Raw genomic sequence first — 27275 nt, 5'->3', positions numbered from 1 at the left:
CATTTGCACTAACATGGAAAGAGCTGAAAAGCCCCCCACCTCCCCACATTGGGTTTCCTTGAGGAGGGAATCAGCAGTGAGATGAGAAACACCAAGCACTGAATGGTGTACCATTGGACCAAGGATTGGAGGTGGATGTCAGAGGTAAAAGGTTAAGACAGGCTTTTTTTCCTCCTCACAAGCAGCCCCCTCTTGCCTATTTATCACACTAGATCAAGGATTATTTGCTTTCTTACTGCTTCTAAAGCCCAGGTGAGAAAAAGTAAATCCACTTCCTTCCCCATTCAATGTAACAGAAAATATGCACATGCCAAGAAAAGAAACTCTGCTCAAGTAAGAGTATTATGCTGGCTGAGACAAGTTTATTGAGAATTCAACACACATATCCACAACTTTATCAAGAGTCGTGAGCATGGTGGAAAATTCAGATGAAATACATGTTTGGGTATAAAGTTTCTGAAAATGTCTCAAAGAACATCATCCAGGGAAGGCAGGTAAGGCATCGTCTGCTTTTTCATTTCTTTCCTTCTGGACTCTGGTACTAGGTCTGAGAAGCAGCAACTGGGAGGTCAAGGAGCAAAGGAGGAACGTTGAGGGCGCCTCTTAACCTTGGGAGAGAAGATTCTATGCCTCAGCAATTTCAGCAAATCAGTAGAGATCAAATGGCCAGTATCTTCTGTAGCCGAAGGCCCCACAGCCGTTGTAGCCGTAACCGAAGCCATAGCCCACTGGGGAGTAGGTGCTGCCATAGCCACAGCCCACGCTGTACCCCAGGGGGTAGCCGAAGCTGCCCCAGTAGCATCCTGGGAAGACAGCACCGGAGAAGTTGTTGCAGTGCATGGTGTCAGGAGTGGAGGGTTCAGGTAGCAGGAGAAGGTGTCTCCTCTGTGTGATGATTCTCCAGTCTCAGAACCTTCTTTATATACCCTGCCTATGGGGTGTGGTTAAAAACACAAGGCCCTCATTTTCATTCTTGGCACCAATTTTCATTCTTGACACCACAAAAAGCTCGTTAATTTGATTTGCTCTTGCGTTAGATGTCTTTACAGCTGCTTAAGAAACCTCTCATGTCATGGAATATAGGGATGGGATCCCTTCAAAGTGTGACCCTTTACTAAAAAAGCATTGCAGTGACTTCAAAGCCCTGGGTCCTATAGACCCTAGATAGAGTTCTCTGTAAGCAGACTTTATAAAACCAAGAAATGCTCTAAGGTTGTTAGCTCTTATTCAGTCTTCTTGCTCACCGCATTTCCAGAATGCACTGGTGGAGTTCAGTAAATATGTGTTGGAATAAATTAATAAATGAAGTGATAAATACATAGTGAGTCCAACTAAAAACTCGAGATATTTCATAGTATTCACTTGGTTAAAGAATTCTTTTTGGTAGTGTGCAAGACAAATGCCACTGGGTTCATAGGAAAGTCTCCTTTTTATTCTTTCCCTATCTATAGCTACTCTAGTTTTTTTGGTTGTTGTTTTTTATAAGATTTTATTTATTTGAGTGAGAGAGCAGGAGCAGGAGCTGGGGGAAGGGGGAAGGGAAGAAGCAGACTCCCTGCTCAGCAGGAAGTCTGAGGCCAGTAGATCCCAGGACCCTGGGATCATAACCGGAGTAGAAGGCAGCCACTTAACTGACTAAGCCATCCAGGTGCCCCTATAGCTATTCTGTTTTAAAAACTGGTTAAAAATGTAATCTTAATTATAATCCCCACCTGAATTATATATCTACATCACATTTTGAGACCACTGTCTGAACTAATAATCTTATAATTGTAAAAAAAAATAATAATTGAGATTGTGGATTAATTTTTTTTAAAGATTTGTTTATTTTAGAGAGAGAGAGCACAAGTGAGCTGGGGGAGGGTCAGAGGGAGAAAGAGAATCCTGAGGTAGAGTCCATGCTGAGAAGGAAGCACAGAGCCCAGTGTGGAACTTGATGCAGGTCTTGATCCCAGGACCCTGAGTTCATGATCTGAGCTGAAACCAAGAGCCAGCCACTTAACCAACCGTGCCACTCAGGCGTAGAAATGAATGGTCAAAGAAGGCGTTGAAATGAATGGTCAAATAAAATATGACTTTTTGGGCAGCCCAGGGGGCTCGGTGGTTTGGCGCTGCCTTCGGCCAGGGCCTGATCCTGGAGACCAGGGATCGAGTCCCACATCGGGCTCCCTGTGTGGAGCCTGCTTCTCCCTCTGCCTGTGTCTCTGCCTCTCTCTCTCTCTGTCTCTCATGAATAAATAATTAAAATATTTTAAAAAAATATGACTTGTTGATCTGGTACACTTTTTAAAATAAATATTAAAAATAGTAACAAAGTAAAAAAAAAAAAAAAAGAATGACAAATTTTATCCTGAAATGTATTTTTTTGTTGTTGGATCTAATAAAAGCAGATTATCTGACAAATGTCAAATCTTATGAGGGGCCAAGTGGCATATAGTCAACATTTCACTCCTCATACCCCAGGAGTGGGAAGGAAAGTCATTCCTCTCTAAATAGAAATTTAGTTTCAAATAGGAGTGAAAGAAGGGACAAGATTGATCAAAACTACTTTGGGTCATGCAAGACCTAATAAACTATTCCAGATATTTACATTGAGATTGCCCTTGATAGAAAATTTACAGGTTTTACACCAGAAATAGGACACATGGCAGAGAAACAGAAAGGCACGGAGCTATAATGAATCATTTTTAGAAGGCTGTGGAAATAATATGTATTACATACTGGCCCCCCCCCAAATTTTACTGTAGATCCCAGAGATAGCTTTCGTCCCTGTCACCAGAAACTAAGACCTAAATTTCTGGGAGTATACTGAAGTCACTGGTTGAATCCAAAGGCAAGGTGAAATATCTGGAAAAACACAAAACTATGCCAGCATTCTAACCACTAATTGATTAATTACAGGAGAGGCATTTTTTAAAATACCCGGGGTTGTGCTACCATCTTTCTTCAGGAACCAAGCTCCATGACCACCTGCGGTGACTCAGGACTTAAAATTCAAACACTTCATGTGATTTACAGTGAAACAAGTTCAGGGAATTAAAATTAGCTTTGCTCCCAAAATACAAAGGTATTCAACAGCAGATCCTTCCCTGAAAATCACAGAATGATTTACACTATATCTCTACTGTCATCATATTGCTCTGTTCCATAAAGAAAAAAATAACCTTAGGAAAAAAAGAAAAATGAGACAAAAAAATAGCATTATACAATGGGATGGAAAAAAGATTTGCCAAAGTTCAATTACGAGGCTCTGTTGAAATGAGTTCCTCCCACATCTGCCTACACAGTCTGGTGAGATGCTAGAGCTATGCCCTGCAAGGCACAATACCCAGCTTTGTATCTCAGTAGTACTGGTGAATAAAAATTAAAATATGCTGTATTTTTAAAAACTTAGCCCCTTGGAAGTCCTGGGTGGCTCAGGCAGTTAAGCATCTGTCTTCCGCTCAGGTCATGATCCTGGGGTCCTAGGATCCAGCCCATCCTGCATTGCAGGGCTCCCTGCTCAGCAGGTAGTCTGCTTCTCCCTCTCCTTCTGCCCTTCCCCACTGCTTGTGCCCTATCTTTCCCTCTCAAATAAACAGATAAAATCTTTTTAAAAATTTTTTAAATAAAAATAACTTGGGCCCTATTTACAGCAAACATCTTGAATTTTCTCCAGAAAGTCTATTTAAAAAAATCCTAACACAAGAAAAATTTAGGGAGGCACATTATCAACAAGTCATTTAAAAACATAACTAAATTTGGGATAAATTAAAATTGCCATGATCTAGAGAGGGAGGATTTATTTGCATCCTCCACCTCTATGAAGTGAACAGGAAAATAAAATAAAAACAACTAATAGCTAGCTTAATTCTATGTTAGTTCTATGAAAGCTATCTTCTGACATAGGTATATCTAGGGAAGATCTAAGTTTTGTAAAGCATGAAGTTTATATAATGTTGAGAACCCTTTTTTAAAAAAAGAATATGGGATCCCTGGGTGGCTCAGCGGTTTGGTGCCTGCCTTTGGCCCAGGGCGTGATCCTGGAGTCCCGGGATCGAGTCCTACATCAGGCTTCCAGCACGGAGCCTGCTTCTCCCTCTGCCTGTGTCTCTGCCTCTCTCTCTCTCTCTCTCTCTCTCTCTCTGTGTCTATCATAAATAAATAAATCAATCTTTAAAAATAAAAAATAAAAAAGAATATAAAAAATTAAGTACAAAATTAAACCTTTGTTAAATGCTAAAAGAAATCACAAAAAAATTAAACAGTGACAAAAATCATAAATATTTCAAAATTCTGAAAGTAGTTTTACTACTTAACTGCCTGTCATACTTCTATAATTTTTTCCCATAGACTAGCTTTCTGTTTTCTCTACTACCCATCCTGTGCTGAATGCAATAGTGCAAATTCATATTGACATATGACCTCTGGTCCTGCATTTTTTCATGTCAAAAACTTTGGGTGAATTAGGGGAATGGATGGTAGAGAATTCCTGGAAACCATCCCACACAAGGATGGCTCCAATTAGCCCAATGAGACATAGAAGTGACTGCCAACCACATAAATTTATCCAAATTTTGAAGCTGGAAACTTTATAAAGTTTATAAGACAACTATTTTATTATGCGTGCTGGAATTATCTCTAAGTTCTGTACACAGTATGTTCCTTGCTCCTCTGCTACCAGAGGAGCAATTTATAGATCCAAATTAAATCTATCTCCTAGTCAACTTCTCCTTAAGCCAGAAAGGCCCATGGCCTTCCAGAGCCTCCCAACATGAGGGGAAGTGTGATGTAGGAAACCCCCCATAGAAAACAATAACTATCTAAACCAGTTGTAGTAAAAATGGCTTGCTTTTGTGAGTTTCTCAAAAAAACAGGGTCATGTGACACGGAGGTTTGATAAAGAAAAATTTATATTGTCACATAAGAAATGACTCAGTATTGGACTAATCATTACTGGATACTTATTGGTTTGGATAAAGTTCATGATCCTTTTCTAATAACAATCTTAAGATATAATTTAATAAATAACTTGATTTCTCCTTTCATATTTCTTTGATTTTAAATAAGGTCTGACAGGAATAAAGATAGGAGAAAGTCTTGCTCTTTGATTTTCTGCAGAGGAGCAAGGAACATACTGTGTACAGATCTTAGAAGTAGAGATAATTCCAGCACACATAATAAAATAGTTCTTGTCTTATAAACTTTATAAAGTTTCCAGTTTCAAAATATTATAATTCATTAGTAATGAGAGAGAAATTACAAGAGAATGTTTTAAATGAGTTTTAAAATACACATCAGTGGTTATGCTGTAATACAAAAATTATCTGCCATTCATCTTTTCAAACATTTATTCTTACAGACATTTATTTGACATCTATGATCCAGGTATGTTGTTAGGTTCTAGGGATCTGAAGATGAATGAGAAATGGTAATTAAAAGGAAAACAATAAACAAATGAATAATGTATATATAACAATGTTATGCATTCTACCCTGGAAGTCTGTACTGCCTTCCATAGACTTCAGGGATGATGGGGAGAGTAAACAAGTCTCCTTGAACTAGGGAGTAGTGGCCATGGAATGCTTCATTATGGAAGGGATAAATATTTGAGCTAGATCTTAAAATGGGTATTTTATAAGTGAGTATTGCTTAGGGGGATAGTGGATTTAGGAGATATTCCAGGAAGAAATGTTGTAAAGCAAAGTGTCAAAGGTCTTAAATAGTACAGTGTCTTGCAGGAATCACAGACAATTCAAAGGGGTCATATCCATAGTGACAGGAGAATTAATGGAAGCTGGGACTGAAAAGGCAGTCAGGGGCATGTGAGAGTATATGTGCCATGGAGGCAAAGGGAGCCACCTATGCACTAAGCAAGGGGTGGGTGGCATAATCAGCTTTGCATTTCAGAAATACATTATCAGTGTAGAGGATGAATTGGAATGGGGAAATCCTAGAGGTATGTATGAAGGCTGGGTTTAAAATCGTATCCACTAGCAATGCTTTTGGCTGCAAGTAACAAAAACCCAAGCTAAAGTCTGCTTAAACAAAAAGGGTTTATTTTTCACAACTACTAGGAGACAAGAATATAGTGTTGATAATGTCAAGACGCATTGGCTCAATGGGATCCTCTCAGTGCTCTCCCCATGGCTGCAAGATCTCTGCAGCCATGCTTCATATTCATATGCATCAACATCCAAAACCAGGAGGCAAAAAAATGAAAAAAAAAAGAGGACCTCTTCTCCCACAGTTCCTTTGTATTTACGATCCCCAAAGAATTCATTTCACATTTGTCTTACAGTGGATTCCCTATGGCTCCCATCGTTTAGCACTGAATCATATTCCATGGTTGAGCTACAGAGAAAGTTGGAAAAGCATGTACCAGGCATTTCTTGCTGCCGTAGTGCAAAGCTGTCTCTGCCAACCTAGCAAGAGGGGAAAGGAATGGTCTTTGGATTGGTAATCAATAGAAGTGCATGAAAACCATCACACTAAGTTAGGCAAGAGAGAATGGGAGCCTAACTCAGGCAGCAGTATGAACACAGGGATGAATTTAAGAATTGTTAGAGGGGTAGATTTAACAATTGTTAACAATCGTCTGTCAGGATTGTCACCCAATATCCCCACCAGGGATTCTGAAGGTAGACACCCATGGGAGACATTGTAGAAGGAAGACCAAAGTTCAGTGCTTCCCAATCTTCTTCCCATATAGCACACCCAGTATATTACATGTCTTTAGGATATAGTGGAATAATCAGGTGAGACTCACTGAGAGGATAGAGCCATGCCCCTAATTCTGAAAAACCCAGATCCTGCCCAGATCAGCCAGGGCTGAGACCAGCACACCTCTGGCACACCTGTAATTCAGTGCTGAGGTCCTCCAATTAGGAAGGTCTGTAAGGTACTTGGGACAATTAGAGATAATAAAATAGCCTGTAGAGACAACATCTAATTACTGTTACAGGAAGCATATAAAGAAAACTGTCATACTTCTATAGTGTAAAGTTATCCCAGGGAAGATGTTCATTCAGACCCTTGATTTTAATCCTCCTAACCATTGCTTTTCAGTTACTACTCTCTGATAATCAAATACCATAATCCTCAAAATATGACTTCCCTTCAGTTAATTTACTAACTTGCATACAAATTTAATTATTATCGTCTAGGTCCTCCTACTCAGAAACCGTATCTGGTTTTCAATATGAAAATGAGATCTATACCCATGCTGTGAGATGATACTATCTGAATAATAATAATCAATGCCTAAGAGTCACCCTCAACACCCCCTCATTTGCAAATCCAATCTATTGCAGAGTGCTGTCAATTTTGCCTTCTAAAAATCTTTTGAATCCATTAATTTCTCTGAATCTCCATTTCACTATGTCTGTTTGTATCTTATTATTTCATAATGCTACAAATTACCACAAACTTGGTAGCTTAAAACACAAATTTGGGGCACCTGAGTCACTCAATCAGTTAAGTGACAGGGGCTCATGATCTCAGGGTCCTGGAATCCAGCCTTACACCAGGGTCCCTACTCACTGAGGAGTCTACTTGTCCTTCTTCCTCTCCCTTTGCCTCTCATGCTCACTCTCCATATCTCTCAAATAAATAAATAAAATCTTTTTAAAAAAGATTAAAAATTAAACCCCCACAAATTTATTATCTTAAAACCCCTGTGGTCAGAAGTCTGAAATCAACATGTAGGTATGACTAATTCCTTCTACAGGTTCTAAGGGGAGAATTTGTTTTCTAGTATTTTTTAGTTTCTATAAAGGTTACTTGTTTTCTTTGGCCCATAGCTTCTTCCCTGCCCCCCTCCAATGTCTTGCTTCTTCTACACTACAGACTGTGATCCTCCTGCCTCCTTCTTTTAAGGATCACATTGAGCTCACCTGGATTATCTAAAATAATCTCCCCGAATCAAGATCCTTAATTTACTCACCTCTGCCTCACTAGCAGGTATGGTAGTGGTAAGGTAAGGCAACCTAACATATTCACAGGTTGTGAGGATTAGAGTAAACAATTTGGGAGCCCATTTTTCAGCCTGCCACATTACCCACTACAAGTTATTTATTGATGTACCTACACCTCAGAACTAGTCAGGTGACAATTTCCCTGCTTATAATCTGCTTTCAACAACCAAAGTGTTTACAACAGGTATACACACACAAACATACTACAAATATATACACACTTAAAATATTTCAATAGCTTCCCATTGTTTTTAGGATAATTTTAAAAATTTATCTTTAACCTAGAAGGCCCCAAATCAACACTTAACATTTACTGTCTTCTAGTGCTTCAAAGGTACCATGTTCTTTATTCTCAAGCCTTGGGACTTGCTGTTTATTCTGATGGAATTCTTTCCCCTTACTCTCCTACCAACCTCCAGACACCAGCTCAACCACTTCCTTTGGAAGGCCTTTCTGCCTTCCCCTGAATTAGCTAAATCCATCTACAGTATCATGGCAGACCACCATCTCCCCCACATCTGCAGTCCTTTTCACAGTTGTCCTTTAGCTTGATCTTTGTGACGGATAAGCTGCTTCACTAACCTGCTAAACGATCAGACTTGATCCCTCAGTGCCTAGCTCACTACTAGTCATGTGTAAATTTTCAGTAATATCAACTGAGTAAATGAATGAATGAATATTCTAAACCTAATTTGGCCACTCACTTGCTGGGAGAATTTAGGCAAATCACTTCTCTGGGCCCCAAGCCATTTGACTGTAAAATGAGGTAAGTTGATTTCCTGGGACTCACCACCTCAACCACGGTATGATTTTCACTGCAAAATCACAGATGAGACAAGATAACAATGCAACTCTCTCTCATTGGAATTTGGTCAATTAAGGATACAACTATATAGAGTACTTTTGCTCACCACATTTCATACCCCTGCTAAGACAAAGTAATGGGCTCCCAGCTGCCATAGCTTTAAAAAACAAAATACAGTGGTAGAATCACAGAACAGAATTGTTGAAATCTCTGCAAAAGGTTCCACCACAATAGTTTTCAAAGTTTAGTCCATGGGGGAATCTCCCTGGACATCTGTTTTAAATGCACATTTCCAAGCTCCATTCCTTAGATTCCTACTCACTGGATGGGGGGGTAGGACTAAGGAATAAAGAGCCCAAGAGATTCCAGTAAAGGCAGTGGTCATACCTTGAGAAATTTGTGGTATTCAAAGGTAAGCTATCTGAAAAGGCATCCTCTTTAATAAAACACAAAACTCAAAAAACATCTAATGGGTGGGAGCCAAGGATGCTGCCAAATAGCCTACAATATACAGGGCAGCACCACCCCCTGAATTCTCACAGCAAAAAAATATCCAGCCCAAAATGTCAGTAGAGACAAGGTCAAAAAACAATGGATTGATGACAAGATCGCATGCAGTCAAATAGGATTGCCAGACAATATACCTCCAAAGCGTCACATGACAAGGCCAGAACTTGCTGACCAAGTCTTAGGGCTAACTTGAGACACAATTTCAATGCCTTGATATCTCAGCACTTGTGGGGCTAAGCCACTTTGTGAGGCCACTTGGTTAATGATCAGAGCAAGCACCTAATTACTGAAGCTTGCTATTTGATGTAGGACCCATGATGTATCCTTAAGAAATAATGTGACACTACAATAATGCCTGGTTGCATAATAAGCTCACTGACTCTTGTCAGAAACACCTCACAGGTGTTTAACAACCAACATGAAAAGTCATTACAAGGAAGGTATGTTTTTGCTACCAGCTTTTAGTCACTGGTGGTATGTAAAGGTCATTTTTAGCATCTACTCTCTATTCTTAGTAGCAAAACAAGGAGCTGAGGTCCACTTTTTGAACGCAAAGGGAGAATTAGACCCAGAAACTAGGAATGTGTGCAAACTGAAAGCACAGCACCAACCTGTAAGCTGATTTAGTCCAAAAAAATAAAAGAAATTATGATCTATTGTGCTATGTCAGTGCTAAAGACCCTCACTGATGATTGGAGGCATGACACTTCAACATATTTACTCATTGGTTACCCTTCAGAAGGTCTAAGGTTATGTCTTTCTGATGACCTTAAAAATCGTGTTTTGTATTATTACCACACAATAAATGATGGCAATCTTGAGCTACTGGAAGTATCATGTCCACAAATCTTTGTTGACCAGAAACCAAGTATACAAATAAATAAATTTAAATTTAAAAGTTAGGACCTATGTCTCAAAGTTTTCTTTATCTTAAAATTGAAGTCTACTGATTAGGGAAGACTTGAAAATTCTGCAGTTGCTACTAAGTGCGTTGCACACCGAAGCTTCAAAATGGAGATAATGAGGCACACTGGTAAAGAGATTACTAAGAGGGGAGGATGACTGGAAAGGGAAGAAGAAAGAACAGGGCACTGTATTGCAAACACTGTTGTCAAAGATAATGTCAGGAGTCTCAGAGACAAGTCACTGCAAAGGAACTGGTGTCTGAGAAATAACAGGGTATTTTTGGAGACAACGATTCTCAACTCATTCAGGAGTCTTATAGAATATCCTCAGAGGTCTCTGCCTGGCAGGCTTTAGAAGCAAAAAATATTTCCATTTATCTAATAGAATGTTCTTCTGCTTCAATTTTAAGGGTTTTTTCCCCTATTCACAATGGAAATGAAAAACATAAACTAGTTTTCTGTAAATAGTAATAAAAATAGAACCAAAGCATAGGAAAAATCATACTTGTAAAAACTTTAACTTTTTGCTGAAAATGTTAATACCATTTCATCTATACTTTAAAATCAAGAGTGAGATGTATGTCCCTCTCTACTGCCTTCGGGATAAGAATCAAAAGGACTGGGCCAGTGCTTAAACTTTATGTGTGCATGAATCACCTCGGATCTTGTAAAAGTGCAGAGTAACAGAGGAACCCAAGATTCTGCCTTTTGAATAAGCTCCCAGGTGATGCCAACATTGCTTGTGTCCTCTGACCATATTTTAAAGAGCAAAGGATTGAGCTTTTTCTCTAGGGTTCTAAATAATTCTGTTAATCCAGCAAATATTTATCAACTATGTAGGACACAGCACTGGTCATAGAACAGTGAATTCAGCACAATACTGTCCTTAAGGAATTTACAGCGTACACAAGATAATGAGGGAACCAATGATCACAAGAAATAATCTGCAGCCCTCACCTCATTAATGATAAACCAGAACATTCCCTACGTTCATACACAATCTTCATAACATCAAATCAGATGAGGTTAGTCTGTGACGATGTAGTAAGACAAAAACAAGGCCACTCTGTAATCATGTCCAAGAACAGAAGGAAATAGGAACACTATTCAAACCCAAATGGCTAGGAATCATTGTCTGTGACCATTGCCTGTTGACTAATAAAATCTTTAGCCATATTCCACCCCTTAAGCAAAAACTGTTCAAACACGCAATCATAGAATTAGGTCTGTGCTTGACAGTACCTCTGGAAGGCAGAATAAGTTCCCCCAGAGGTGTTGCCATCCTAATTCTGGAAACTGTGAATCTGTTATACTACGTGGCAAAGGGGAATGAAGGTTGCTAATCCACTGGCTTTAAGGTAGGGAGATCACACTGGATTATCTGAGTGGTCCTAGTGTAATCAAAAATTAAGGAAGCAGGTAGGAATGTCAGGGTCAGAATCAGGGAGAGTATTTGAAGATGTCATGCTACTGTCTTTGAAGATGAAGGAAGGGATACAAACCATAGAACTGAGGGAAAGCCTTTAGAATCTGGAAAAGGCTTAGAAATCAAATGAAGGCAAACCTATCAACATCTTGATTTGAGCCCAGTAAAACCTATTTTTTGCTTCCAACATCCAAAACTGTAAGAACATAAATTCATGTTATTTGAAGACAATAAGTTTGTGGCAATTTTTTACAGGGAGTATCCAATCCAGAAACGACCCTGCCTCCATTAGTCCTTTCCAGAATTACCTCATTCAAGCCCAAATCTTAGAACAAGCCCCTTCTAAAACCCCCTTATTGAGAAACCCTACAGTTTCTCATGTTGCATAATTTCTGCTCTTGCAACAAGTTAATAAACCGAACTTTGACTGCAGATGTGTTCCTGGTGGTCTTTGGCAGTGCAACAGTGTGAAGAGTATGATATAAAAGTGAATAGAGGTGGGGCTTTTAATCTGGAGCAAGGGAAGCTCCTGGTGGTAAAGGAAGACCTTCTGAAGGATCTGTAGGAGTTCATAGATGAAGAAGAAGGCAGGAGGGAGCAAAGAACTACAGCAGGTTCAATTGTGGGAGAAAACAAAGTATGGTAGGGACAGAAAGGAAATGGAGCTAGAGGAATCAGTAGTCTGGTGGGCCACTAGTTGATCTTTATCCTCGAATCTGTAAGTAACCAAAAAAATAACCTGAGTTTGTGAAAGGAAGCTATATTATTAGATTCATGCTTTGAGAGGTGATTACATCTGCTCTGTGGAAAAGGGTTGAGGACTGATTGGCAGACTGGATAGGGAGCTGGTATAGTAATCCAGGCATGAAATGACAAAGGTATGAATCAAGGCAGAAATATTGGAAATAAAGATCTAACAGCATCCCTTAGGCATAATGAGGAGGAAAAATCTAAGGACTTGATATCAAGGTAGAAAATGGAGCCCAATTGGCACTAAAATTTATTGGGCAAGCTTGTGAAATAATGGAGGGTCTTGAAAATCTCAGTTACGGTCAAATCAGCAAACACAGAGTTAACTGTTCTGCCACTCTTATCATTGGTAGAATGATGGGTTGGGAAAGAATTGTAAATCCCAGCTCAATAGTTGGTTCAAGTCTCAGCTTTGTCATTTGCAGAATATTTGTCCACAGGAAAATTGCTTAATTTCCACCGATTTGCTCATGATACCTAATCTCCCAAGATAATTTCAAAATTAAACAGAATTCAGTGTTGGTGAGGATGTGGAGAAAAAGGAACCCTTCTGTACTGTTGGGAATGTAAATTGGTGCAGCCATTTTTGAAAACGGTATGGAGGGTCCTCAAAAAACTTAAAAATGGAATTACCATATGATCCAGCAATCCCACATGTGGATATATATCCAAAGAAAACGAAAACAGTAATTCAGAAAGCTATCTGCACCCCCATGTTCACTGCAGCCTTTTTTACAATAACCAAAACATGAAAATAATCTAAGTATCCATGATAGCTAAATGGATAAAGAAAATGTGATAGATAGATATAGATATAGATAGGTATATGATGGATATATATATATATATATATATATATATATATGATATATAATGGAATTTCATTCATGTGAAAAAAGGAAATCTTACATTTGCAACAACATGAATGGAACATTATGCTGAGTGAAATAAATGAAAAAGTCAGACAGAAAAAGAAAAATACCATATGATGTCACTTATATGTGGAATCTTAAAGATAGAAAAAGCAAAAACTGAGCTCACAGACAAAGAACAGATTGGTGGTTGCCGGAGCAAGGAGGGTGACCAAAATGAATGAAGGTGGTAAAAAGGTACAAACTCACAGTTACAGATAAGTTCTGGGGATATAATGTACAACACAGTAACTATAATTAATATGGTATTATATTTTTGAAAGTTGCTCAGAGAATAAATCTTTAAAGTTCTCATCACAAGAAATAATATATATACCTGTAAGGTGATGGATGTTAGCTAGACAGTGATGATTATAATATACATAAATATCAAAACATTATATTGTACTATTGAAACTAATATAATGTTGTCAATTATATCCCAATAAAAAATAATTAAATAATATGCTGGGTAGTCTTGTAATAAAGAGCATGTAGAGTGTAGAAAAAAAAAAAGAATTAAATAAGATTCCATGAAAATATTTTGTGAACTGTAAATCACTATGTAAATATAAGACATAATTATCAATGGTGTTAGAGGTGATATTAAACTAGGATATTTCTGGGAAAGAGTTGTATAACTTTAAAAATGCTGTATAACTCATTTTAGAGTAGAGGGATGGATTTGGAGTTAGACACTTCTTGGCTATACCTTGGAATTTTTTCTTTATAAATAAATGAGACAGCTCCAACAAATTATTTAATTTTCTAATATCACTTTTCTCTTTGGTAACATGAGTAGGTAATAAAGATGACCTCAAAAAAACACTGTCATGCAAATAAATAGTAAGATTATTTATTCTTGTGCCTGCCATATCATTAATACATGAGGAAAGGAGACAAATTGTTGTACTTAATCCCTTCTTGTGCTTTTTAAGGTATTTATACTTTTTAGATTCGAGATGGCAGACAGGGCGACCTGAGTGGTGCAGTCAATTAAGCATCCAACTCTTGGTTTTGGCTCAGGTCTGATCTCAGTTTTGTGAGATCAAGCCCTGTGTGGGGCTCCATGTCTAGCATGAAGTAGGCTTGAATTTCTCTCTTCCTCTCCCTCTGCCCCTCCCCACCTCTCTAAAATAAATAAATCTTAAAAGAAAAAAATGGCAGACAGACCCAACAGACTTTACCACTCCCCCTCCCTAAAACCCATTCAATTACAGTAAAGGGTAGAAGGCAACAATGACAGAATTGTAGGAACAGTATTGTTTGAGGAGGGATTAGCTAAGTTTCTGGAAGATAGGAAGGAGATAGGAAGAAAACAGAAAGAGGAAGCTACAGCAGAGACCATGAAAGGAAACTATAAGCAAAGAGCAAGCTGATCTTCCCCTTCAAATCCTCAGAGAGAATCAGGACTTGCAACACATAGAAAAGTATAAGGGTGGGGGCTGAAACAGAGATAGGGTGGTTAAATGAAAATCTAGTTGAAGAATAGAGGTGTACTAGGGCAACAGGTATGGTCACTTAAACTTTAGAGCAAATGACCTTCACACTCTGGCATTTCAGGAGGAACCCCCCCCCAACCTAAAGGCCAGACAGCCCCTCTTTTACCTTAAATGGGTCCTTTATGAACTTTCACCTTGGGCAGCCTGGGTGGCTCAGCGGTTTAGCACTGCCTTCAGCCCAGGGCCTGATCCTGGAGACCTGGGATCAAGTCCCATGTCGGGCTCCCTGCATGGAGCCTGCTTCTCCCTCTGCCTGTGTCTCTGCATCTCTCTCTTTCTTTCTCGGTGTCTCTCATGAATAAATAAAATCTTAAAAAAAAAATTTCCCCTTATACACAGAGCTCCAGTGAAGCTTCTTAGTGTGTTATTATTAAATGTGAAAGGATGATTGACAGTCATAGCGATGATTGTTACAGCATATGATAAGGTATAAATGAGCATATATAGCAATAACAGTTTCCAAATTGCAGTCTTCACTTAAGGGATCCAAAGTTCTGGAGAAATTACTGATTCCCTCACTGGAGCAGAGGAGTTAAAGATGAGCCTGGAATATTCTGTTGAGCCAGAAAGTAAAGAATTGATTGCATAGTGATGGGGCCATTTCTAAAAAACTTAGGAGCCTGTGTGAAGGTTTTACCACTGTCCAAATCTGGGGCAATCTGAGCATCAAAATTAAGAATAACATTAACAGATTATAACATACCGAGTAAAATAAGAATCCACAAGCTTATGTTGATATAAATATTGATACAAATAAATAAGCACATAAAAAACTTAGTTGGGAAAACTAAGTTCTTTCTTTCTCTCAAAGTTCTTTCTTATGGTAGAATGCCAAATGATAAATAGTAGAAATATTTATAAAATCAGAAAGTTACAAATGGATCCTAAATTTAGTGGGTAAAAGCTTGATAAGCAATAGGATGCTTATATAGTGTCAGAGTATCAACACATGAATTACTAATGACAAAGGAAGTGAAGAAGCATGAAGGACACTACTTTTACCAGGTGATCACAAGTCATACCAATCAAATTTGCATAAACCATTGTCATGTGACTCCTAAAAGGGTGCATCAAGGAGAACATAACATCACTTCTATGGCATTTCTACCAATGATGTTTAACATGAACCTAAAGATGAGGAAAGTCAGACAAACCCAAATAGAAGGACATTCTATAAAATAATCAACCTGCAGCCTGAAAATTGGTTGAGGTCAAGAAAGACAGAGAAAGGCTGAGGAACTGATCCACATTAAAGAACAAAGGAGACATACATGATACTGGCTCAAATCCTGCAGGGACAAAGGGAAAAATAACTATTATGGACAAATTGGAACCATTAACTAAGTTTGAGTACATACTGTGGAGTAGAGAACAGTATTAATATTAAATTCTCTAATATTCATAATTTTTCTGCCTTTGTTCTAAGGATAAATGGGCATGATACCTGAAACTTATTCTGAAATGAATTTGCCACTCTGTAAATATTATATATATTACAAAATATATATATATATATGTACCCAAATGCAGTACTGTATGTATATTATATACAGTGGTAAAGTAAATGAGGCAAGGTGCAAACATTTATTTTTATTTATTTATTTATTTATTTATTTATTTATTTATTTATTTTTAAAAATTTTTAATAATAAATTTATTTTTTATTGGAGTTCATTTTGCCAACATACAGAATAACACCCAGTGCTCATCCCTTGAGGGCCCCCCTCAGTACCCGTCACCCATTCACCCCCACCCCCGCCCTCCTCCCCTTCCACCACCCCTACTTCATTTCCCAGAGTTAGGAGTCTTCATGTTCTGTCTCCCTTTCTGATATTTCCTACCCATTTCTTCTCCCTTCCCTTCTATTCCCTTTCACTATTATTTATATTCCCCAAATGAATGAGACCATATAATGTTTGTCCTTCTCTGATTGACTTATTTCACTCAGCATAATACCCTCCAGTTCCATCCACGTTGAAGCAAATGGTGGGTATTTGTCATTTCTAATGGCTGAGTAATATTCCATTGTATACATAGACCACATCTTCTTTATCCATTCATCTTTCAATGGCTCCTTCCACAGTTTGGCTATTGTGGACATTGCTGCTAGAAACATTGGGGTGCAGGTGTCCCGGCGTTTCATTGCATCTGCATCTTTGCGGTAAATCCCCAACAGTGGGTATTTAGTCGTAGGGCAGCTCTATTTTTAACTCTTTGAGGAACCTCCACACAGTTTTCCAGAGTGGCTGCACCATTTCACACTCCCAACAGTGTAAGAGGGTTCCCTTTTCTCTGCATCCTCTCCAACATTTGTGGTTTCCTGCCTTGTTAATTTTCCCCATTCTCACTGGTGTGAGGTGGTATCTCATTGTGGTTCCACATGCAGAAGAATGAAACTAGACCACTATCTTTCACCATACACAAAGATAAACTCAAAATGCATGAAAGATCTAAATGTGAGACAAGATTCCATCAAAATCCTAGAGGAGAACACAGGCAACACCCTTTTTGAACTCGGCCACAATAACTTCTTGCAAGATACATCCACAAAGGCAAAAGAAACAAAAGCAAAAATGAACTATTGGGACTTCATCAAGATAAGAACCTTTTGCACAGCAAAGGGTACAGTCAACAAAACTAAAAGACAACCTCCAGAATGGGAGAAGATATTTGCAAATGATGTATCAGATAAAGGGCTAGTATCCAAGATCTATAAAGAACTTATTAAACTCAACAGCAAAGAAACAAACAATCCAATCATGAAATGGGCAAAAGACATGAACAGAAATCTCACAGAGGAAGACATAGACATGGCCAACATGCACATGAGAAAATGCTCTGCATCACTTGCCATCAGGGAAAGGTGAAACATTTAATAAATCTGGGCATTCACAACTTCTTTGTACTATCATGGCAACTTTTCTGCGCATCTTAAATTATTCAAAAAAAATCTAATTGGCAAAACACAAAAACAATTATGGCTTTAGAACAATTATGGCTTTAGGTAAATGTTAGGGACTATGATAGAATCTAGAATCTTGTGGTTGTTAGAGATCCCCAATCATCCATTTAGTACTTGATGTCCAAATCTCCCCACCAGTAGGTCAATCTACCTATGTGTTGGAGTTTTGCCAGTGAAGGCCCATTTCATCTCCAGATAACCCTATTCTTTCTCCTTTTGCACACCCCTATCTGTTTTGATATGTAATTCTTAACTCACCTCTCTCATGGTCATGTCTATGTACTCGAACTTCCCTTCTATACAAGCTTACCACACTGTTTATGCTATGGTTATAGGGACAAGGGCAAATAGTAAGTCCAAAGGATATTATTGGAGTGATTGAAAAAAAAAATTGGAGTATGTGCTGTATATTAGATAATATTATATCAATATTAAATTGTTTAATTTTAATAATTACACTTTCCTTGCTCTTAGGCTAAGTGCCATATATGGTTCTTATCATTGGCTGTATTTTAAGTCCTTGGAAGGAAATGAGTAAAGAATATCTATTTATCTTTGAGTAATCATTTATAGCACATGAATTGGTATAAAATAGGAGACTATGAAGAGCCCTTTATATAGCAAATAAAGTATATTTAAGTCTTCAGGGCAAGGATTATGTTTTATTTATCTCTATGTCCCCCAAATCTTAAGACAATTTTTGCATTGTGTCTACTTGGTGAGTGTCTATTAGAGTAAACACTCAGCTTCTCAGGCCAATCTCTATCTTAGGTGTGTTTTTTATAGTCCTCAAATTCTTAACACAGTGGCCAGAGCCCAGTAGTATTTCATGCATATGTGAATGAACTCTATTAGACTACACTATATTTTGTACCCATAAAGCAGAGATTTAACAAGTCAATGAACAATTATTGAGTACCTTCTCTGAAAGAGGCAGGGGTGCAATAAATACTTAATATGTGAATGAATAAGCTTTCATTCAAACAAAGTATTTTGCTTCAATAAAGCAGAGATTTTTCAGGAGGCAAGACAAGAAGCATTTTCTAAATACAGACCACATATCATTTCAAGTGCTTTTGATGGCAACTATCATTCTAAAGAATAAATGCTTCATTTTTAATACAGCTATATGTATAATCAGAAGTGAAGAGGATGGGAAAAATAAAACTCATCTATCAAAAAGGGGAAAAAAATATTATGTGATTTTAGCTGCTGGCTTCCTTTTATTGACCAAATCTTAGAAATCCCTAAAAACAAAGATTCATAACTATGTCCATTTAGTTGAAATTCTTCCAATAGGCTGTGGGGTTCAAATCTCTCCAGAGCTGAGTTCTATAAATAGCAGAGAAAAGGAGAAAGAATCAAAATAGGGTTGTATCACTAAAGAAAGAAGGAAAGAAATTTTTTGAGCATTCAACAGCTAAGAAATGTTCCTATTTGTAATCAGCATAGAGAAACACTGACAGTGGCAGTGTATCTTGGATTTAATTGAGGACATTTTTAAGGCCTTCACAAAAATTGAAATCTCAACATAAAGGGACAAAATGATTAGGCATTACCCTATCCTGGTCTATAGTCTGAAATCAAAATAAGATTGGCTTAAAGTCAGCCATTATAGGTTGAAACTGAATGACAAATTCAAAAGCATAAAAGCAGAGTAAAATAAATAACCAGAAACAAAAATATTTGTGCTGAATGAAATAGATTTATTAAGAGACTGACAGCAAAACCCCTTTCTACCCACACCCAATTGAAATACATTGAAATTGATGTAGAATTTAATAATACAGGGCCCGAGCAACCAAAAGAAGCAAACTACTTGCTTCACAGCTAAAATTCAGGTATGTCAGAGAAATACATCTTGCCCTCTTTGGCTGTAGGTGTTATTAGTTCAGCATTTGATGCGTGGGTGGCTTGTTCAGCATCATCAAAGACCAGGAGCTTGGTAAGAAGTCAGCAAGAAGACAGAAGATGTATTTCCCAAGCACATCTGGAGGCAGGAAGACAGTCGTTGCTCTTCAGGTTGTCTCACACACAGAAGAATCCATGGAGAGTTCTGCAGTTGCCTGGAGCCACAGGTCTCTCAGTAAGTGCTGTAGCCGAAGCCAGAGTTAGAGCCCCATGGCCTGCAAAAGCTGCCACCATAGCAACAGCCCCTGTTGTACATGTTGCTACCACCAAAGCTGTAGCCCAGGGAGCTGTAGCCATTGCATCCATAACCATAGTTCAGGGGAGATCCCAGGGGCACGACACAGTTCAGGGGGGTAGCTCTGAAGGTCCTGTGGAAGTTGGTTCCATAGCAAGGATAGCCAGGGAAGTAGCTTCCACAGCAGAAGAAACGAGTCATGGTGGCAGGAGTTGAGGAGGATTAGGATGGATGGAGAAGGACAAGTTACCCAAGAGTGAATGCAGGTGTCCTCCTACAGAAGGCTTTTTATACCTCCAGCTGGTGGGCATGACACAGTTGTCTAAACATCTTTCCATTAATTTGCATAAGCAAGTCTCTTATTTGGTCATGAAATGCATATAAAGAAACCCACAGACTCATTGCCCGCATTTTTGTTGGCTTTTCTATTTGCAAAGGAATGTGTTGTATCTTCAAAGCCAAGGGCCATCCTTGACAGGCCACTGAATTCTTTTCATCAGTGTCCCATAGTTTAACTACCAAACTGATTGCATCATGTGAGACTCTTTAAATCCTCTGATTATAAACTCCTCCCAAGACACAGCTAGACTAAAACAGCTTTGGCAATAATGTGAACAGTTCTACAGAGTTTTGAAATTCTCTCCCTACCGCATTCAAAAACATGGGTATACCGACTGCTCAAAGGATGTGAAATTTCTTTTGGAGAGAAGAAAGTTATTTGGAACTAGAGGTGACAGTTGTAAAATGCTGTAGATGTACTAAACACCACCGCATTGTTCACTTTAAGATACTTCAATTTTATTTTATGCGAATTTTGCCTCAATAATTTTTTTTTCTTTTTTAGTTGTTAGTTTTTAAAACATTGCTACATGCATCCATCAGAACAAGTCTTTTTACAGAGGCTGCAGGGACACCAAATAATAGGATGGCTGTGTATTTAATTTATGAGTATCTTCCTTGTTAATGCATTTTTCCCCCATGAAGAACATACAATCTTTGTTGTGAATTATCTTGAACATTGCCAAGCTGACTTGTGGAGTGGCCCCATGCGGGGTGCAGGGTGAGTGGAATGATGCTCAATTTTAAAATCACATTGTACTATGCTTGCTTCTTACAAACTCCTAGTAAAATGAGCTTGGATGCTGTGATCCATTATGGAAGGTCAGTTATATTTAAGGATGCAACACTTATTTCTGTTCACATTTTGCCTTGTGTGACCATTTCTCACGATGAAGGTAAACCCAAAGAATATGAGCTCAGCAAAGCTAAATCTATTCCAATTCAAATGTTTAGGAAATAATCTTGTTTTATCGGTGAATAAGGGTCTGGATTCTTTGAAAGTAGAAAAAGAAAATGCCGTCAATCAAGTCCTTGTGCTTATTTTGTGTTTAATGAACAATCATAAAGTCCAACAGTCAGAACTAATTATTTCAGTCAAACATCTATCTCTCTATTACGATGTCACCACTCTCATTTCTTTGATAGAAGGACTTTTTACATGCAATGATATTGATGGAACTAGAGAATATAATGCTTAGCAAAATAAGTCATCAAAGACAAATACCAGATGATATCACTCGTATGTGGAATTTAAGAAACAAAACAGACAGCAAAGTGGGAGGGGAGAGAGGGAGAGATGCAAATCAAAAAAACCAGACTCAACGATAGAGAACAAACTGATGGCTACCAGAGGGAACATGGGTGGGGCATGGGAGAAACAGGTGATGGGGATTAAGGAGTGTGAACTTGTTGTGATGAGCAATGGGTGATGTATGCAAATGTTGAACCATTGTGTGGTACCCCTGAAACTAATACTACACTATACATGAACAACTAGACTTCAAATTAAAACTTAAAAAAAAGAAGAACTTTTTACAGGTAATTTTCCATAAGTAAATATGGTTTCTTTTATTCTACAAACTGATTACATGCTGTGAGGGTTTAGAGTTGGAGAGACTCCAAAGATAAGGTCTATTTCCAAATTCAGTTTTTAACAAAAGGAATGAATTAAAATGATGAAAGTCTGTGTCTTCAAGCTTCCATATATAAACTCTACATCAGCTAACCCAGAAAACTCGAACTATATTGGTGAGGTGATGGCCCTCACTTTTTCTTTCTTTAGATTTTATTTATTTTTTTTTTCATGAGAGACACAGAGAAAGAGGCAGAGACACAGGCAGAGGATGAAGCAGGCTCCCCATGGGGAGTCCCATGAGGGACTTGGTCTCAGGGTCCTAGGATCACAACTTGAGCCAGGGGCACGTGCTCAACCACTGAGCCACCCAGGCATCCCAACAGCCCTCATTTTAATGCGGCAGTTGGGTGGTTCCTTGAAACATTGAACCTCTGATTCTCCCACACAATGCCATTGGAGCCTGTAATTTGGATCTATTGCCCCCTGGTGGCAGTGGTACTTCAGCGACTCAGTCTGAGCTGCAGGACCAGACATGCCCCTGGCTCTCAAAAAACAAGTGGGAAGAACCAATTGTCCTAAAGAACTTGTTTGGAATTTGGATTTCCAGAGCAATCCTCTCCCACTACCACCATGAGATTCTGGAAGTCAATATTTTTAATGAGCATCTCAAGTGATTCTCATGAATAAATCATCCTGATAAATTCCCAGCCAGCCTTTCAGGAGGTTTCAAGGAATTTGTCTTTGCTTGGCTATGTGAAATGGCCCGGAGCTGCTTATCTGCCGTGGACAGGCATGTTCGGTGTCAGTCACAGGTGGCCTGTTTCCTTTTACTCTGGGTGACAGAGATAATTAAAGAAAAAACTTAGTTTGTGTTTTCCATTCCCCTGTGTTCTGTTTCTTTTCTCAGGACATACCTGAATAGAAAAGGAATAATAGTGATGTAGCCAGGCATCTCCCCAGAGGCAAAACCCACCAGAGCAGAACCATGAGTTTGTTTCCTACTCACTCCCCTTTTGCTTGTTTTCATTTCCTATCTCCTTTTAGACATCCCCAGAGAAAAATTCCCAGCCAAGTATTGGATCGTTATTTGTTTTTATTTTAAATATTAGTAATAATCAGGGCACCTGGATGGCTCAGTGGTTGAGCAATTGCTTTCAGCTCAGGGCGTGACCCAGGGGTCCTAGGATGGAGTCCCACATGGGGGACTTCTCCCTCTGCCTGTGTCTCTGCCTCTCTTTCTCTGTCTGTCATGAATAAATAAATAAAACTTTTTTAAAAAAATAATAAATAAATAAATAAATAAATAAATGTAATAATCAATATTCATGGAAGGCTTACTCTATGCTAGATTCTGTTCTGAACCCTTCACATGTACTATTTTATGTTTTATCACTGTACACAGTGAGAGGACTTACTATGCACTTTTCTAAGCACTTAGCACGTATTAATTCATTTTATTTTTACAGTGATCTTATGATGTGGGTATTGTGATATTTCATAAGAACACTGAAGCCAGGGAGTTTAAATAAATTGTTCACTGTCACATGGCTAATAAGCAGAATCAAGCTCCAAAGCCATGCTCTTAGTGACTTTGCTGAAATGCCTTTGATATGTCATTAATACTTGAAAGGGCTTCAGCTTATAAAGTGCCTGAGATCACTTTGTTATTTTCTTGAAGAACACATCAATAAAGAAAGGCTAGTTTTGCTGCTGTAACAAACCACCCCAAATCTCAATGCTTGTTAAGATCAGAGGCTTATTTCTTGCTCACAGGACACATCTCTCGCAGGTTGGTGGGCGTCTTGGATAGGCATCGTTCTCATTCACAGACGCAAGTTGACAGAGCCTTCATTATCTAGAATCCTGCTGACAGGGGAAGAGAAAGTGGTAAATCACGTGCCAGTTCCCAAAGACTTCCGCCAAATGCCATGCACTGGCTTCACAGTCTTCTCATTCTGTAAAGTCAGTTCCAAGCCACACCAAGCTTCTCGGTTCCTGAAGTACAATGCTACATACCCAGAAGCAGGAAATCCACAATTCACAGAACAGCATTAATGTCTTCCACAGAGAGCTTCTATTCCTCCTGACGCACATGAAGAAATTTGTAAAACATATTTTAATGTTTTTAAACACATTTCCCACAGTTTAGAAGATAAGATGAACACAGAAGTAAAAAGGGTTTTTTTTTTAAGACTAACATAATTTTACAACCATAGAATTAAAATTGCATAGTTTACTATTTTATTTTGATTATAAGAGTATAATTTAAAATAGTTCTGATACTGGGCAATTTTAAATCTACAGCTATCTAAGCAATTCATTCACTGTCAGTCTTCATGTGGTCGTAGATTGCTTGATATGTCTAATTTTTTCTCTTTCTCTTCTTTCCTCCTTATCGGCCTGGCCACTTTGTAATCTAATTGAGGAGACAGTTGTCATAAATATTAGTTTTATGGGATCCCTGGGTGGTGCAGCAGTTTAGTGCCTGCCTTCAGCCCAGGGCGTGATCTTGGAGTCCTGGGATCGAATCCCACATCAGGCTACCTGCATGGAGCCTGCTTCTCTCTCTGCCTGTGTCTCTGCCTCTCTCTCTCTCTCTGTGTCTCTCATGAATAAATAAATAAAATCTTTAAAAAAATAGTTTTACAAAGAAAACCCCTCAATACCAACTGATTTGGGAAAAAAGAAATGAGTTCTACTACCAAATTTCATTTTACTTATTTGAATGTGTATATTCAATTTAAGGAAAAGAGAAAATGAATCAACACAATAGTGTCTATGAGGGAGAAATGAGGAAGAAGAGGCATACTTGACATAGTCACTTGGATATTTAATGGGCATGTTTATCAGACAGGGATGCTCCACTTCACAGACTTTCTGTTCCTACAGAAATCATCTTTGTATAGGTTCCAACCTATGTCAAGCTGGTATAAAATAATGGTACTTGCCTCATTCCATCATCAGACATCTCATACCTCCCATCCAGGGACTTCACCTTTCACATCTAGGAAAGATACTGGCAAGCCTATGTGGTGCCCAGGCATGTATAATCTGGAAGTGTAGGGGCATCAATGTTTCTATTTGATCCAGAGAGATGAGAGTCAGGGGATATAGGCTTCCCATCTGCTCTGCAGATGGGATGTCCTAACAGTTAGACGTCTTCTTGGTGAATGGTTCCATAGAATCAAGCACAGAGTTGTATTTAGCTGAGGTTGACTCAGTAACACATCTTGATTGGTGCTATCCACCCTTCTCTGCTTCATCCTCTTGCCCCTCACCACTGTTCCCTGAGAAAGAAGTAATGCATAAGCAATTTATCTGAAACTGTTTTCTGGAGAATGTAGACCAGAATGGTAGCTCAAAAAATTGTCTAAAATAATACCTGTTTTGAGAAATAATTCACATGATAACATTTACTCTGTTAAAGCATGCAATTTAGTGACTTTTATATACGCAGATTTGTGCAACCTTTCCATTTCACGACTATCTGATTTTAGACATTTTCATCATACCATCATCCCAAAAAGAAAACTCATAACCGAGGTGCCTGGATGGCTCAGTCAGTTAAGCATCTGCCTTTGGCTCAGGTCATGACCCCAGGATCCTGGGATGGAGCCCAATGTGGGGAGAGAGGGGAGGAGGTCTCAGATCAGAGTCTGCTTCCCCCTCTCCTTTGCCAGCCTCTCTGCCTGCTTGTGTTCTCTCTTTCTATTGAAATAAATAAATAAATAAATAAATAAACATTAAATCTTTAAAATACACACACACACAAATATTTTTTTTTAAAAAGGAAATCTCATAACCATTAAAAGTCACTCCCCATTCACGGTCACTAATCTAAGTCCCTGAATAGGTAAGTCATTCAGGGCATGTCACATAAATTTAATCATATAATATGTATCCTTTTGTGTCTGGCTTCTTTCTCTTAGCGTGTTTTCAAGTTTCCGTGTTACAGCATGAGTTGATATTTCATTCCCTTTTATTGCCAATAGCATTCCATTGTAGGGATAGACCACGTTTGTTTATTCATTCATCAGTTTTGACAGATATTTAGGTTGTTTCCAATATTTGGCTACTATGAAAAATGCTGCCATGAACATTCATGTACTAATGATTTTAACATGTCAAAACTTGAGCTCCTAATTTTCTCCTACATCCCTATTCCTTTCCTGGTCTTTCCTATCTCATAAAATAGCATTGCCATCTAATTGCTCAGAACAAAAACTTAATTTCTTTCTTCATTATAATTCTTTCATCCAACCTGTCAGTTCTGTCTCCAAAATACACCTCAAATTCATGCACATTTCTCCTTTCCCATCTGCTATCACCTAGTCAGGTTGCCACCGTCTCTACTCAGGATTCCTGCCATAGCATCCTCACTGGGTCCCCTTCTCCCACATTCACTCTTTTTCCAAGGAATTTTCCTTAAACATCAACGAGTAGGACATTTTCAAAATAAGGTGTGTTTTACCCTAGTCAAAAGCCTTTAGTGATTTCCTAGTGTTCTTAGGGAAACAAATTCAAACTTCTTAAGAGGTCTGATTCTTGTCAACCTTCTGACCTCACTTCATATTACTTTCCTCCCGTCCTGTCATCCAGCCACAATGGATCCTCATTGTGAGTCTTCCTCACTAGAATGCCCTGATGGGAGGCACTTTGTCTTATATGTGCCTGATTAACACATAGTTGGAACTCATTAGGATATCTTAATCTCTTTAATGAAGGAATGAATGAGATGGTTGTTGGAGTGTGCCATGAAAGACCAGTATGCTATCAACAGGTGAAGGCTAAAAGGAAAAAGGTATTTAGGAGAAAGGAATATCACAGGCAAAGGCAGAGCAGGATTGTCTTGGTTTGTTTGGGGATCAGTGAGCTGATCCATTCAGATGAAGGACTGTACTCTGTAGGGAATTAAGGAGAAAATTCTGGCAAATGAGTGTCAGTGTTAGAGAAGGGATAGCCTTATGTACTTGACAGGTGTGGGGATAGATAAAGAGCTGTTACTAAAGAATTTAATTGAAGAAATGATGTGATTAGACCTGCCTTCTTGTGAATGATAGGTTGCAGGAGAGAGCTATGGAGGGAGGGACAGCTATTAGTATTCCATTGAATTGTTTAATTCAAAAAATAATTGAGAATCTGAATTAAGCTGGTAGCAATAAAAATAGGATAGGAAGACAGGATTGAGTGACATTGTAGAGGAAAACTGTATAAGACTTATTTAGCAATGAATAAGATGTCACCATGAAGGAAAGAAAAGAACCCAAAGACTCACTCCTGGCACAGGGCAAATGCACATCTAGTTATGGCAATAGGGAAGTCAGGAGGAGGATGTTAATTTTGAGACGTCACTTGTGCCAAGGAAGTGATATAGTCACACACCTCAGAGATATTGCAGATTCAGTTCCAGACCACCACAATACAGCAAATATTCCAGTAAGATGAGTCAAATGATTTTTTTTGGTTTCCCAGTGCATATAAAAATTAC

The 27275-nt window shown here is 38.5% G+C and overlaps 2 protein-coding genes across 2 annotated transcripts; both read right to left on the bottom strand.

Moving 5' to 3' along the window:
• Positions 1–345: 345 nt before the first annotated feature.
• On the bottom strand, positions 346–888 carry KRTAP8-1 (keratin associated protein 8-1). The gene has a single exon (XM_025985440.2). It carries the CDS (start codon positions 838–840, stop codon positions 649–651), a length of 192 nt encoding a protein of 63 aa, XP_025841225.1. The 5' UTR covers positions 841–888; the 3' UTR covers positions 346–648.
• Positions 889–19809: 18921 nt separating this feature from the next.
• On the bottom strand, positions 19810–20073 carry KRTAP7-1 (keratin associated protein 7-1). The gene has a single exon (XM_025985436.1). The coding sequence runs from the start codon at positions 20071–20073 to the stop codon at positions 19810–19812; it is 264 nt and encodes an 87-aa protein (XP_025841221.1).
• Between the last annotated feature and the right edge of the window lie 7202 nt (positions 20074–27275).

The sequence above is a fragment of the Vulpes vulpes genome, chromosome 15 (genome assembly GCF_048418805.1).
Source record: "Vulpes vulpes isolate BD-2025 chromosome 15, VulVul3, whole genome shotgun sequence".
Lineage (NCBI taxonomy): Eukaryota > Metazoa > Chordata > Mammalia > Carnivora > Canidae > Vulpes > Vulpes vulpes.
Note: the sequence above shows the minus strand (reverse complement) of the source record. Positions and strands in the feature narration are given on the sequence as shown.